The sequence below is a fragment of the Spermophilus citellus genome, assembly GCF_964194105.1.
Source record: "Spermophilus citellus genome assembly, chromosome: 5".
Taxonomy (NCBI): Eukaryota; Metazoa; Chordata; class Mammalia; order Rodentia; family Sciuridae; genus Spermophilus; species Spermophilus citellus.
The window spans coordinates 99,159,152-99,175,671 of NC_138186.1; the positions used below are offsets into that span (position 1 = coordinate 99,159,152).

Consider the following 16,520-nt stretch of genomic DNA (forward strand, 5'->3'; position numbering starts at 1 on the left):
GAGATACACACACACACACAAAGATGGGAAGGGGGGTTAGGGGGGTAGCCTAGTATAAAAAGTTACTCAGAAAACAGTAGAGTTCAGTGGAGCGAAGGCTTGGCTTGTAAAACAGGAAAAAAAAAATACGTTTCCACTACAAAATTACCCTTTTCCCTACCTCCAACACCAGACATTTTTCAGCCTCCCTATGATGTCACTTCTCCATTCAGAGCCAGCAAAGAGCTAAAAGTCCTTCTTGTAAGTGTATGCCCAGCGCCCGCAGTGGGTATTAAGCACTTAGGTTGGCAATGTAATGACACACTGTAACAATCTGTAATATGAAGCAGTCAGCAAAGCCCTGGCTCTGAAAGCTATTTCTCCCAACCATTAACCATATGTTTGGCTCCTCAGATAGCCAAGCGGGTGTTCCAGCTCACCATCTGGTTTCTATCCACACAAGCAACTAAAGCACAGGCTATGTCCCTCTGGAGCTGCGTGTTTCTTTCTCTCTCTCTTTTCCGCTCTTCCCTTCCCCTTTCCTCCTCCCAGCTCCTTTGGTTCCCTCACTAAAGAATTCTCTGCCATTCATCACGTGCAAAGAAAACTTTACCTGACATGGCAGCGGCAGAGCCATTAAGAATGCACAGCTGTATTGTAAACACGCCAGAGGGCCATTTACCATCCGCGGAATCTGTACAAGTCAGTCTCTGCCCCCTTCCTCATCTCCTCTGAGTGCTGACACTTGATCCAGCATGTTAAAAATAGGTGCATTCTTGACAGATCCAGGGGTTGCTGTGGTGCCCTTCATAGTCACTTCATATTCTGAGAGTGGGGCTTTAAACACACACACACACACACACACACACACACACACACACACACACACACCCTGAGTTTGCCTCTGCATTCAATCTGCCTGACGTCAATCTCACACAGGATGACATTCCCCTTACTGCAAATAACCAAGCCAACTACAAGATTCAATTCCCTTTTCTGCCCTAAAATACTAGATCCCTGGTGTGTGTTTTTTTCTTAGTTTTTTTCCCCCTTGAAGAGCCCAAATTGAGACATGACACTTCAGAGAAATACAAGCATTCAGTCATTTTCAACAAATTCATAACTTGCAAAACTCATGCTTTCTTCTGTCTGCATTTTTAACAGTAATGACACAGGATCTGCTATCCGAATTTATGATTTCCCCATAATGTTTTCAAAGTACTTTTCCTCGAGTTTTCTCCTTTGCAGGATTTAAGGTACTTTATAACCTTTTAAAAGTATATAAAGAGATTGCAATACACAGAAATTAGGCCCTTTTTCCCCCCTTATCCCCATAAAAACAATGTCTGTAATACCAGCCCATTTTACTGAATTAGAAAATTAAAGTTAATTTTTTTCTCACGTCTAAAAAAAGAAAAAAAAAAGCTGGTTTCTCACATACCAAGAACAAAAGGATGAATACCATTAAAAAGTAATTAACCAAAAGGTCAGATTTTACCAACATGGCTGAGCTACAGAGGGTTGTCACAGGAGCTGTTCCTTCAGGCCAACAAGGGTGCCCAGAAGGCTCCTCGCTGCCCTACAAACTTCCTAAATCTACTACCCCTGTCAGCCTTTGTTTCCATGATCTGAAATAGGTGTTGTGTTAGCCATGTCTGCTAATAAGGGACATAAGAATTTTGCTGCATGTAGGCTTTAGAGAAGGACAGAAAAAGGAAATTTTTAAATTCAGAAGCTTTAGGAAATTGTTCACAGATGATAGGTTCTATTAATGTTTCTGTCCCTCCAAACCATCATAAACTGTAAAGATTTCGTTAGCCTCACTCCCAAAAAGATAACAGCAGATATAATTAAGTAAAAAAGAAGAAAAATGAAAAATTCCAAACTTCAACTTTTCATAGCTGCCGACCTGTCTGTTATTTTTAAGCACTGCAGACTCATTTTAATACAAGATATTTATGCTTTTCAAAAATATTGGTGCCTGGGCCTACTTCACTCATCCCATTATACTGGGTGTCTAAGCGAGTCCTGGGCATAAATCAGTATTTCTTAAAAGCTCCCTGGTTTCATGCAGCAAGTTGAGGAATCTTACTCTGTGTGAACTAGAAACCATCTCATCAAAATCAGAATGAAAATACAAATGAAATTTAGGACTATAACAGTGGCTTTCAACTGTGTTTAAAAGTAGAATTATCCACCACACAAAAATCTTATGTGAAATCCCTATAAACAAAATAGTTTAAAAAGTTGTCATTTATACTGTCATTCTATATTTTCTCTGTATAATATCTTTAGCTTTTACCTTTCAAATTTAAATTTTAAATCATTGTAAGTCACCTGGTGAGAACAAAGAGGCTATCTTATTGAACATAAAATCTGAAAGTGGAGTTACAGCTGCGAGGTCCAGTCCTGCTACCTCAGCATCTAATTTTTCCCCTGGCCAGTAAAGTGATCAAGGCCTAATGCATGTAAAAACAGCAGCATGTGCAGAAGGATTAAATTAATTCATAAATTAATTTTTTTTTTCGTGCTGGGGATCGAACCCATGGCCTTGTGCATGCCAAGCACGTGCTCTACCACTGAGCTACACCCCAGCTCATAGATTAATTTAATAAAGGTCGATTAGATGTCTACTACACACTAGGCACTACCCTTGGCGGTCATCAGAGGAATAAGTTGCAAACTTTTCCCTTGGGAAGTCTAGTAAAGGGAAGAAGTGACACAAGGGCAGCAGGATAGAGGCACCAAGGATGGTCCTCTGGAGAGGGCTGGCTAATTCTGCTTGAGGAAATGAGGCATAAATTTACCAGCAGGAGACAAATAAGTCAGACCATCAAAGCTGGAGCAAGATTTTTGATGGCTAATACAGAAATGGAAGGGCATTTCAGGAAGAAGGAAAAGAATGTGAAAAAATTAAAAGCCTGAAGTATAAATAGGGCTGCTGAGTCTGAGGGTTAAAAGGAAAAAGAGGAGGACAGGAAGAGCTGTAATATAGGCCAGAAAGGTACCTGAGGCTAAGAGATTAAAAAAATGTAAATGACATGATACAGTTTAGACCAGCACGGACCAGCAGAAATACAAAATAAATCAAACATGTAATTCCAAATTTTCTAGTAGTCATATTAATAAAAGTAAAGAAACTGGAGAAATCAATTTTAGTGATGCTTTTAATGATGCATTTTAATGTGTTATCAATATAAAAATTATTATTGAGTTTTTTTTTCATACTAAGGTTCATACTAATGTATGATTAGGTTAGAACTCTCACAACTCAATCATTTCATCTCTAAGCTTTCTTGCATTGTCCACACTTGAGCTTCTGGGGGACACCTCATATTTAAGCCATAACAGTCATGTTCAAATTTATGTCATATAGACACTGTCACATCCATGTGGAGAAACAGAGGGAGGACTGGGTTTGGAAAAAAGCTTTTGAGGGTGCTTCTACAAAGCATGAAAAGGATGAAGAGAAGCACAAGGCTTGGACAGGGCAGAGGCAAGAGGAAGGTGTGGAAAAGTCAGTCTAAACACATTTCTAGAAAGAATTCTGAAAAGCTTAAGTGGTTGTCTGTGAGGGATGAAGGACAAGGAAGTACAGAACCATCAAATGTGCTCTGTTATGCTAAAATGTGTGCTGACAGTGAAAGGTCACTGATCATGTATCTAATATGAGTTTCACTGCTCCTTTTAAGCTTGCTTTCCTCTGCAGTGGAATGCAATGTCATTTAATAAACAGGTGCTGAGTTATCACCATGAGTTAGGCTGTGCCAGGCATTGAAGAAGCAAAGCTGAGTGGGACAGAATCCTTAGTTTTAAGGGGCTCAAATATAGTGTGGGAGACAAAACAATGAATTATCACAAAGTATTAGGTGCATTAATATTGACAGATGTGCAAGAAGGCTACAAAATGTTCTGTAAAGTATAATTCAGAATTATCTCATATAATGTAGTCAGTGGAACTTTTAAGATTATTTTAAGATAGTAATTTAAGATAGTTTAAGACAGTAGATAGTTTCAAATAGCAAGCCCTGTTTCAATTGACTAAGTGATGCAGCATATGATTTACTTTCATGTTTGTATTGGGTTGCATTCTACTAGGAAAATCCTAATAACTGCAAGCATAACTCATTAACATAATCCTACTCTTGAAACTCAGGCAGTTTTTCAGACAGATCTCTTGCTATTTGCCATTCATACTACTTACCATCTGAAACTCAGAAACCAAATTGGCAAGAATAACATTGTATCCCTTGCTTTTAGAACTCATTATGGGAAATTGCATCTGAATTCTGGAAATGAGTAGATTTAAAGAGCAAGGTATAGTTGTGTTGGAAATTATAACCATTCTTTAGCCCTTTATTTTATAATTTTATGATCTGTCTCAGACTTATTCAAACACTTGGAAAAAAACTAGTTGATTTTTGGGGGGTAATTTCAAATTTTAATCACTAATGATAACCTGACAATGACTTGACTTTTTAAAAAGACAATAAAGGAGTATCCAAAATGCAGTGAGTATACATGACCCTGTACTGTGTTCACATATCATACAACTGTCCATTAACCCATGCAGAAGCCTAAAGCCTTCAGAAGCTCTGAAGCCCTGCCTGGCATGTAATTGAGCATGCTGAATATGTATGACAGGAGGCTCAATTTATGATCAGACTGGAATCTAAAAATCACTTCTCTCAAACTTCTTGATTCATAATCTATTTATAAGGAGGTCAAATATACACACCAAAATAGCAAAAATTCTTTATTTCAAGATTAATTTGATTATCTAATTTAATGTGTTGGTGGTCTGAATGTATTAAAATTTGGTGTATAGCACATTTAAATGTGTATTTTTTTAAAAAATCATAGTTTAAAATTAGTTTTAAATTTTTAAAAATGAAAAACAAGTTAAATGTTTGCAGAACCTCTCAGATATCCTCAGGGTATGTCCACAGGACAAAGTTTGAAGACCACTAGCTTAGGGACTTTGAGGTTAGAATGTAAACATAGGAACAACAATTTGATACACCTAGCTCATCAAATCATTGACAAACTTAAGCCAAGAGCAGAAACCATTTTTCATTATCCTAAAAGCAGTGAAGTTGAGAAATAAAAGTAAATATGTTATGATTCGCTAGTAAGATAGAATTCAAGGGGTTGGGGCTAAAATTTGGGATACATCATTCATTTCTCAGTGTTGTTCATTCATTAATTCACTTCACAATTTATTCACCTACCACTTACCAAGCACTGAGAAATGTAGCATATATCAATGAAGACAACAGACAATATCCCCACTTTTGTGGAATTTAGAATCTAGTGGGGAGAGACAGACAATAAACCCAAATAAGAGTCATAATACTAATACATTTTTGTTACAAGATGACAGGTGCAATGAAAAACAATGGAATTAGAGGAATTGGAAGGATGGAGGAGGAGGAAGGCGTAATCTTTAATAGGAGCATAAGAGTAGGTCTCATCAAGAAGATGCACATGGAACAAGGACTTGAAGGAGGTGAGAGATAAGCCAAGAGGATATCAGAGCAAATGGTTCTCCAAATGTGGCTCCAGCACCACCTGCAAACTTGTCACTGGCTCAGAAGCACTGGTGTGGGGACCTATCAGTCTGTTTTTATAAGTTCTCCAGGTGAATCCTACGTACCCAGAGTTAGAGTACCACTCAAAGCTTGAGGTCCTTTGGGTAAAGGCCCTAAGAGAGGAACATGTCTAACATGTCTAAAATACTCTACATAAATGGGGAAGAAACCAGGTGTCTGGAGGTGACAGCCCAGAGGACAGTGGTGGAGATGTGACAAAGGAGGGGCGCAGCCAGAGTACATATAGTCACAGTGAGAGTCCAAGTGAGAAGTCACTGGAGGGTTTCAGACAGAGCAGTCACATGACTTGCCATATTTTAAAATGTTCATGCTGTTTGCTGTGTTGGGTGGAAGCACCACATTGCTTGCCTCAGGAGAAGTCTCCTTCATTTTTAAATTCCACTTTGGGCCTTGGTATGCTGCTAATTGTTTAAAAACAGAGTGTGAAGGTGCAGAGCTCTGATCTGTCATGTTTTCCAATTTTTATGGTATAAATACTTCCACCATGGCTGATTCTGAGCTGCCAACATGACTCACAGAACATGGAGCAGTGAAGAGCACAACTGATGTAGTACTGCGTTAGGTCCCAATGTCACGTTGCCGTTAACATTGAAAAACAATGGGGAATGTTGTAAATCTGGTTGAAAAGATTCATGTTTTTCTATGGGTCCGTGTAAATGCAGTGTCTTCTACTAGTCTACTATAGTTAATCAAATACAGACCCTAATTCCTTAGAATTTAATATAAAGATAATATATTACCTTCACCTAAAGAAAACTGCATTAGTATTGAACCCCAGTTTCCTTTACTTGGAAAAAAAAAACTATTTAGCTTTAGCTCAGGCTGATCTGTCACTGAATTTTCCCTTCTACTAGAAATAATATTTTGTATCCTCAAAAAGTACACTGACTAGGATTCTGCCGTGCAGAACATGGAGGGGTTGTTACTTCAAGAGCTCAAGCAAATCCCAGCAGGCCATCAACAAGTGTGTGTGCATTTCAAGAACAAAAGTTTGCATTTATTTGGAGATGAAGCTTGGATAAGGCCTTCATCTGGTTGATTTGTCATTAAGAAACTTTTCTTGACCTAGCAGAATGTCCATATTTCTGCCAATCAGATTGCAGTTTGTGAATAACATTTTAAAAGTATAGCACTTTCTATCAAGAAAAAAGATGTTCTGTGTACTCTGAATAAACAGAAAATGTGCTCCATGCATTCTCCAGCCTGCAGGGTCCCTGGGCAGTGTACCACCCACACTCAGACCCCAGGCAGGCAGAGCAGCAAATGTGCATAAACTTGCACTCCTGTAAAACAATAGGGTCTTTCAGGCCTTACAATCTTGTGAAGAAACAGGCTGAAACGTCATGGGAAAAATTAGGAAATATCGGAGGAAAATAGCTCACAAAATGAGGGGTGGAACCACGGGCTCACATGTTCTAATTCCTGAACAAAGAGAAACAACCATGACAGCCCCCTGCTTGCTCTGACCCTTCCATTTCAAAAGAGAAGCATCCTAACCCCCCTTTTCTTTCTTTTTCTTGGGGATTACAGCAGCAAGACATAGGCAAGACATAAGAATGAGAAATTTTTAAACCTAAGGAGTAGAGTTAATTTCAAACCAACCCACACTGCCAGCCTTGTTCGGTAATCCAGAATACCAACACAATTACAGACCAACTAGACTTCGACATCCACACAAAAAGAAATAGAAATTCCATATGTATATATATTAGTTCTTCCAAAGTATTCTGGCTCTTGAATCTTACACACTAGCCACCTCCACTCTGCAATCCTTCCTCATTATCTGCCATAGCCAATCTAGACTTTTCACAGCAGCCTAGCTAGTGGTCTCATAGCCAGTAATACTCCACTTTCCACTCCCTAGCCTTTGCCAAGAGTTCTTCCGTTTCTATGGTATGTGTCTCCTCTTACTCACCAAATAGTGTCTTTTGATTTAAAAGTCGTAGTTTAAGATCTACCTACTGTACTTGATCAGTCAAGTACATTTGCAAATTTATCAACAAATTCACTCTTCTGCTTTAACATACTTTTACAATCCAACTATATTTTCCAATTGGTTTATATTAATCTGATTTTACTAAACTCCCTGAGGGTAAAATCTGAGTCAATTCTTCCTTACATGATCTCCAACTTTCTACCATATCCCTCAGATGTTATCAACTCTTAAGCACCATAGGCATGCCTCCTGTTGTCTCCCAAGGATGACTCTGATAGTCAAAACTTTTGGGGAAAGAACCATAAAGTATGTGGAAGAGGCATTTATTTTGCTCTTTGAAGAAAAAAGCAACATGCATTAAAACTATAAAAATGCTTTTAAGAGTAAAACAACTTAGAAAGAAATGCACCACGTAGCAAAAGTAAGAGAGTCAAATGAGAGCTCTAAACATCCCACTACACAGGTCACATCCATACTAATAAAATCAGAATGTCTGGGGCAGAAGCCAAGCATTTGTAGTTTTTATAGATCTTCCAGGTGATTCTAAAGTGCATCAAAGTTTGGAACTCAGACTCTGCTGGTAGGTTTCCTTCTTCCTTATTTTGGTACTGGGGGTAGAACCTGGGGGCACTTAATCATTGAGCCACATCCCTAGCCTCTTTTATTTTTTATATTGAGACAGGGTCTCACTAACTTGCTTAGGGCTTCACTAAATTGCTGAGGCTGGCTTTGAACTTGCAATCCTCCTGCCTCATCCTCCTGAGCTGCTGGGCTTACAGGCATATACCACTACACCTGGCTTCTACTAGTAGGTTTAGTTCACTGAGGAAAGAGCTAAGATTGAAGTTCGTGATGGTGACGAGCAAAGGATAACTTTGCCACTTCTTAGTGCAAAATCATTACTTCAGTTAAAAAAGAAATTGTTCTCTGATCCTCATAATCTGGTGCACTCTGTAATCTTTAAAAGGCATTCAATGAACATTTGGCTTTGGGATTTGGACTAGGACAAGGAAACTAGGCACGATGGTAGGCATGGCCTCTGAAAAGAACAATAACTGGAATGCTGCCCATTGTGTATCAAGGGACTGATCAGTCTCTTGCTACAGGTTATTCAGATGGATAACTCTAGCTGTCCATCGAAGGCAGTGGTTCTGCCTGCCTATTTGCAAACTCAGGTCCAGACAGCAACCTCTGACATTTTGACTAGCCTGAAGTGGGGCCCCAGGATTCTTGTATTTCAACAACTTCCCAGATGACTGTAATATGTGTGGAAAAGCATAGGCAGAAAGGTTACAAGAAGGAAGTCCACGACCATGCTCTGTGGGCTCAACTCCCTGTTCTAGCTATGGCTCAGTTTCCTAATTTGTAAAAATGGGAGACAACTGATAACCCCTCACTTGTTGTGAGGCTTAACTGATGTCGTCCATTCACCTACCTCATTGAATTATGTTGAGGATTTGACATGACACATCACATTCCTGCACATCCATGTGTGCATGTGTATTTGTTATAAGGACTAAACAGCATGGTGTTTATAATGTACTTAGCACTGTCTCCAAATAGAAAATGTTCAGGAAATATGAGCTTATCTGATGCTGTGGTGGTTTGGTGGCTATGGCACAGCTCACTGGCATTTCATTCTATGCTTACCACACAGCCACCTTAGTCTGAGCAAACCACAATTAGAAGACCTAAAAAAATTATGGTGGTGGAGAGGAATCCTTTTGTTCTCTCTTTAGTGATTAGGAGGTCCCACTAACCACGACAAATAGTTCTGTTGCAAAGTAATGATGGGAATGTGGGCTTACAGGCAAAGAGCAGTGTAGAGACTGGGTTCTGCCTGGCGAGATAATAAATAGTATAATTTGACAACAAGAGGAAACTCAACCCCCTCATTTCCTAGGAGGAACCCAGAGTGGAAATGTGTTTTGTTCAAAATCACACGGTTAGTGTTAGAACTGGGATCAGACTGAGGAATAGAGCTCTTTAGTTTCCACGTGGCTTCCGCTGGTCATCCCTGGTGAGGGGGTGAGTCTGAGAGGTGTATTATCAAAAGGAGTACACAGTCTTTGTGGACAAGGCCCATGCGAGGGGTGAGATGCCCTGTTTCTTAACTGCTTCTTTCCACACTCAGCCCAATTCCCTGCTCTGGCACAATTCCACACCCTACAGGTCATTTCCGGCTGAGATGAAGGATACAGAGCACTAGAAAGCAGCTGTGGTTTGCTTTGTGGCCAAGTTGTTTTCTTAGGGATGTTCAGTTCCAATTTTGTAACATAAAACAATTATAAAAGTATTCAACTTCACAACTTTCCATTACATAGGACTGTTCAGGGATGTACATATATTAAGGGACACTTGCATACTTTTTATCCACTGGCCAAGGACAGGAAATCCTATCTTTCTATTGCTGAGTCTTGGGCTACTCCATCTGAGTATTTTTGCTGACAAATGTGACCTTGTTTAGGTTCTGCAGGAATTTAAATATTCTCTCAATGTCATTTCTACTTGACCTTAGTAACATAACCAAACTGCAAATTCAAATGCCATTGAATAAAGGTACAACATTTGCATCCTGTTACCAAACTGCCTGCCAATTCCAATCCAGTGACCCCGAGCCAGAACTTAATCCAAAAGATTACAAAGCAACATACTGATGAGTTGTCATGGCAACCCCTAGATGTCAAATATTACATGTCCCAGGGCTGCAAATTCTCATTTTTAATCTACTCATATCCTAGTATTTCATGTATAACAACCAACTAAAATGCAATTTGATATGTCGGCTGCCAAACATAATAAGAGATGCCACTTGCTATTATGGCCAATAATAAAAGACTTCTAGTTGCTTCTGTTTCAAAGATACAGCAAATCACTGTGTATTCTAAGTCCATGGGCTGGCCCTCAAAGAGAGGCTATTTAGCCAGACTTCCTCCACTTTTATTTAATTAGTCAATATTTAAGAGAGCCTAGGAGATGAAAAGCCCTTTAGTGAAAGCCAGGCATTATTATTATTTTCTAAACGGGAGGAGATGGGCTGATCTTGAAACTTTCAATAGACAATAGTATATCTGATCCAAAGACAGAGGGGATGTGGGGGGGAGCCCGACTATCCGTCTATGATCCCAGCCTTTCAAGGGCACAAATATACAAGGGTGCCTGTGCCTTGCAAGATTTTCAAGTCCTTATAACTGGAGAAGACAGAAATACTTATTACTGAAATTCAGGAAATCAAAGTATTTTGTTTTAAATCAGAAATTTCTAGCCTTTTCACATTCTGTATCAATTCTCCAGGAATGGCCTTCATTTTAGGTCTAATGGGGTCAAGATCCATCCTTGCAAGTGTCACTTGTGGCCTTGATTAAAAATATCTGGGGGCAGGCCAAGATCCAAGACAGCCAGGAGCTCAAAAACAGATGCAGAGAGATCTCTCTGGCAACTCTCATTAGTTAAGAAAGCATTAAAATCATCTCTGCAAATCATAAAAATGATTGTTAGAGGTGTGTGTTTATTTTTATTTTCCCTGATCATCATTTAGCAGAAATGTTAATGGGAAAAGAAATGTGCATTAAATGAACAACAGGCCCAGAGGAAAGAGAAATTAAGACACAGATAATGCACAAGAAAAATCCAGGAGACATATGATAGACCACACATACAGATTTTTTTTTTAATACTAAAAGAGGTTTGCAGAAGACTACATGCCAACAAATTTAATCCAACACTAACCAATACCTGTGGAGTGAGTGACACATTCTTTTTCTGCTCAAATTTTATAAGAACTTTCTCCTTTTAAATTTCAAAAATCAATTTCCTTGACACTTCTCTTTCCATCTTCACAATAGCTGCCAGGAAAGTTCAAAACCACACTTAATGGCCTGTCTCTACCAAGTTCTTAAGTAGTCTTTTGACATCTCTTACTAATTCCTAGCCTCATTTTCTTACTTTTTGTTATCTGCCTTAATAGAGTGTATCTCTGGATCCAAATTAAATCTTTTTGTGATAATGTGGGGTATTATTCAATAGTTTTCATTAAGCCTCAATATTTACAGTGACTTTTCTTCTGGCCATCTCTCTTTGATCCATGAAATGGGAGATTTCATGCTTAAACAACAACAACAAAAAAAAAAAACTGTTTCAGTTCACAGAGAAGCTGAAACAATAGCAAATTGTCATATTAGTTTTAACTGCATTTTGACTTTATAAGCTCAATTTAAAAAGAGAGCTATGGTGGGAATCTGGGACCATGATGAGGTGAGAAACCACTTTTAGTTCTAGATGGACACAATACCTTTATTTATTTTTATGTGGTGCTGAGGATTGAGCCCAGTGCCTCACAAGTGCAAGTCTTGCGCTCTCCCACTGAGCTACAACCCCAACCCCGAGAAAACACTTTTTATTTTATTTTATTTTATTTTTATTTTGGGGCTTACACACACATGACTTTGGCCAGCACATCCAATAGACATATTCTCTGGGGTGAAGTATTTACTTTACTATTAGCCAATCATTTTTTCCAGATGAGAATGTCACTTGTGCAGATCTATACCAATGCCTTCTCTGTGCATGACCCAACCTACCTTAGATGGGTCTTGTCTGCTTCTGTCTGCTCCTGCACAAAGGCTGTCAATCCTACTCCACTGCTCCCCTCCCACTCCCAGAAAATATGCTTAACTATGTATAGTGCTTGCCTGAAAGGACATAGATTTAGGTTTAAATTTTGTATCCTTCACTGGTGTATAAGCTCATACAAGGTATTAAACTCTATGAGTCTCAGGTAACTTGTCCAAAATTACAAATAATAAAGTAAGTCTCTTTGGGGGTTTATGTGAAGATTAAATTTAAAAATGCTAATAGACTCTTTAGCAAAATAATAATAATACTCAACATTCAATAAGAATCCAGTTATTGATGTTAAAATAGTTAGTATACTGATTTTTTAAAAGTAGTAGGTGGTCAGGGTAACCCTGTGACTCTGACTCCATCCACAGGCTCATGTGAGAATTTTCCCAGGATCATGTCAATCTCCTGGAATAGGAGAGAGTGCCAGCCACAGCCCTATGGTCCAGGTACAGACACCACCCCTGAGTACAGGGTGAAGACCTCCAACTCTCTAGTATAAAATTACACCTCTCTGAACATGTAGCATTTACATTTTCAGAGACTGAGTGAATGCTTGAGAGTTGGACTCTAGAGTTTTGCTGTTTTTCTGAAGAGCCTGCCTTCCTTGAGCTTCACTGGCAGAGTGACAGGATGAGAGTACTCCCGCCTCTTATCACCTCCTTCATCAGTGATGCTGATGTCTATACCTGGGTATTCTGGGCTGCGCAGACTGGGGAGTTGGTGAGGTGGTTATGTTTCCTGGAAATACAGGTAGTAACTTCCTGTGGCTTCCTCTGTTTTTGATGTAAAAATGAGCACATGCAATGCTAAACACATCAAGGATCAGAGCTTTCGTCAGTGGTGGTGCAAATGCTGAAAAATACTGTCATTTCCTCATAAACATATTCAGAAGCAGAAAGTATAGGCCATCTATGCAGAGCTGGCTCCCAATGAGGTCCCATACAGTAAAGCGGAACAGTGACAACAGCTTAAACTGACCTTCCATACCTGAACATGCATCTGTGTCTTGCTGCTTGAGTTGATGAACATTTCCAAGGACTTACCTGCTTACACAAATGATCAAGAACCAAAATTTCCCTGAAGGTCAATGTTTTGCATAAAAATTAGTCTTAAAAAAGCTCTAGTCTATTCACAGGGCTTCAATTAAGATTTCTCCAGAATTTAGGGCCAGGTCAGAAATAGGTCACCCTCTGAAGTGGAAAGTTGTCAAATTTTCAGATGAACTAAACTGTTTACACAACCATCCTAAAAGATAGTTTAGAATTAAATAAAGTAAAGCATACTCCTTTGGGGAAGGTGGTCACAGTGTTCCTGAGAACTCAAATAAACAAAGAAAATAATATGTCTGCCATTGATACCATAACCTGCTGAAGAAAAGTTGGCAGAAACAGGATGTACAGTCTGTACAGGGTTTATACAAATCTGAGCTGACCTAGAATGGTTTAGAAGACAGGAGCACTAATGCTGAATCCTACCTTTGCCACTCACTAGCTGAGTGGCAAGTTACTTTGCCTCTGGAAACTTCCACTTCCTCACAGGATTTGTGTTTGTCTTTCAATGACTCTCTTTCCTTTGTGAAAAGCTGCCCCTCCCAACCACCATCACAAGCAACCTCTTGGCCCAAAGACAGCTATTACAGGACACAGTTCCATCTTTTTTGGCTTAAGTTACTCTGTTGCTTGCAACCAAAAAAGTCTTGGTTACTACCCTTTGTTTGCAAAAGTTGTTGTGACAGTGTAGTGAAGTCACATAAAGAAAACACAGAAATGCTGGTTAAATTCCTACAAAGTAGGTTAGTATGTGGCTAATAGCTTGGTGCTGGAGTCCAACTAGACAGGCTCTCTCGAGGGGAGCTGAGATTTAAAACCAACATCTTCATTCTCAGCTTCTTAGGTGGTAAAAACAGGACCAATAACCATCACTGGGAGCTGGTGTTGTGGCTCAATGGTACAGCACTTGCCTGACATGTGTAAGGCACTGGGATCGATTCACAGCACCACATATAAATAAATAAATAAAATAATGCTCCATCGACAACTAAAATGTATGTATACATATAAAATTAAAAAAAATCGCTGGTTTATGAAGACTGGGTGGAAATAAAGCACTCAGAATAGTGCCTGACACACAGAGGGCATTCGATAGTTAGTCCTTATTACTCCAAAGGTAGAACTGCTCTGAATGCTGTTAAGGACTATGTAAATCACTGACCTAGAAAGAAATAACCTTCAAGGAGAAAAGAATCATTTCTCTAGGTAATATAGCCTGATGGGAAATCTCTCAAGAACAATTTGAAAGGACTCACTTATTCACATCAGAATTCAGCAAGCTCTAATATTTGTGCTCTTAAGTGGACACACCAACCAAAAGGACGTGGCCTGAGCAAATGACTCACGTCAGTTGTGCTGCTTGAGCTTAACGCTTTCTCCTCTTTCTCACTGTGGACAGATATGAGAAATTAATTTATAGCCAATATGCTCTGTAAGTTCAATTATAAGTCAATTCTTGAACATCTCATCTCTGTAAAAGAACTAATATTTGATTTTGGTTTCATGACTGTCTACCAGAGAGATGTCCTTATGAGGACCACCTGAGCAACCAGCCAGCCCTCCCTCTTGTTGAAATCTAACTGCAGTTTGAGTCTATTTTGATAACCAATTAAATGCAGCTTCTCCTTCGTCTCTGCTTCCTGTATTATACAACCTCTAATTGATTCATCCATATGATAAACCGTTTACTGAGCATCAACTATGTGTCAGATGCTGGACAAAATGCAAGCAGGAAATTGTCCTCAAGATGCTTATAATCTAGTGAGGAAGGCAAGTCAACTAACCTCTAGAAAGATTGTGCTGGGACAGAGAGGTTATTAAGGCCTGAGGAGAGTACAAGGTGGGACTCAGAAAGAGTGTGGGCACTTGGTACAAAGACGTGAAAAATCAAAGGCTTGGTTACAGCATGATGGTGGTGGAGCAGGTAGGAGTTGTAGACTGAAAAGATATGGAGACCCTGGACATTCTGGGTCTCATTTTAGAGGCCTACAGGAACTTGAAAGTATAGAGAAAGGCACTCTAAGTTAAATATTCATTCCTCCTCAGCAAGAACTAAGTGTTATTATAACTGACCATATCTAACAGGCTCAGAGACATCCTGGATCCTCTGCCATCTTGGTAGGCCAGGTGAAATTTCCTGACAGTTGGACTCAGTGTAGTTTTATTTCTTCAGTATCTCTGTTTCCTGCCACTTTACCTCAAAGAATGTTTTTTCTTTGAGTTCAACCAGATAAATGCCATGATCACTGCTATAACATTAATGCTGTCAGAGAGCATCCATCTTATATCACAAGAATGTCTGTCCATATCTGTTTGGTTTGTAACACCACATGCTTTGGAAGAGGCAGAAAATGTCTCGAAACAAACCGACAGTTGGCTTTGTCTTAAAAATTACATGCAACAGAATTCCTGTCAGTTTTTCTGAATGAACCTGTTGGGAAATAAGGAGAAATCTGAATAAATGAGTCGTGAAGTCCGATTGTATTTGTTACCTACAACCTCCCACAAGGAAGAAAAATTACAAAGAGGGTTTAACTCAGGTCACAATCCATCAAGGCAGAGACTCAAGGCCCTGGTGGATAACAGAGACAGGATGGAAGAGAAGGAAAGAAGGACATCTTCTTACAAGGACTCAAAAGGACAGCAAATTAATTTTAATTTTAAAAGGATGTTAGTCATTCTAGAAATCAACATGTTTCAATCCAACATTTCCATGTATAAATGCCAGGAAACAATTGGGAAGGCAGAACTTTTTTTTTTTTTTAAATTAGCACTTATTTGGCCTCATTAGTGGTTTAAACTAAATTCATAAAACTATGGGCTTGTCCCTTAGCCAAATATATTCATGCATAAGAATTAAGTTATACTCCATGAATCTAAGGGAATTTTACAATAGTCTCAAAACCCCATTGGGGGAAAAAATGTATCTCAATCTCTATTTATCTGTCAATCATCTATCCATCCACCCATTTGGCCATCTATGTTAGAAAGAAAAGTTAAGGAACTCCTTGAAACGCTCAGTGAAAAATTGTGGTAAGAGACACACTAGCCAGACACATTTTGATAGTGGTTGCTATGGAAACAAGTGGGTAGATTTCATTTCTGCAGTTTTGCCTTTTGATAAAATATTAAATTTCTTAGAAGTATTTGCATAGGCACACAATAACACAACAGCTGGTGTCCAACTGAATTATATACTTTAAAATCATTTAAACTAGTTCTATTTTTTTGTTACTAGTATCTATAAAGGAAAAAAAATAATCCTTAATAAGGTGATTTTTTAAAAGCTCTTCCTCTGCCTCCCTATTGTTTCCTACTGAA

At 39.0% G+C, this 16,520-nt stretch overlaps 1 protein-coding gene across 11 annotated transcripts in view; it reads right to left on the reverse strand.

Annotated features, from left to right (window-relative positions):
• BACH2 (BTB domain and CNC homolog 2) overlaps positions 1-16,520 on the reverse strand; it is a 361,249-nt gene that overhangs the window by 290,142 nt on the left and 54,587 nt on the right. Inside the window, exon 1 of one of the 11 annotated variants that reach the window (XM_081296106.1) lies at positions 593-789. The exons of 9 other annotated variants lie outside the window; for them this stretch is intronic. In XM_081296106.1, coding sequence (XP_081152232.1) covers positions 593-664 — 72 coding nt within the window. In that variant the 5' untranslated portion in view covers positions 665-789. Of the gene's footprint in view, positions 1-592; positions 790-16,520 lie in introns of those variants that run through there. One more of the 11 variants, XM_081296110.1, reaches the window with a different exon arrangement.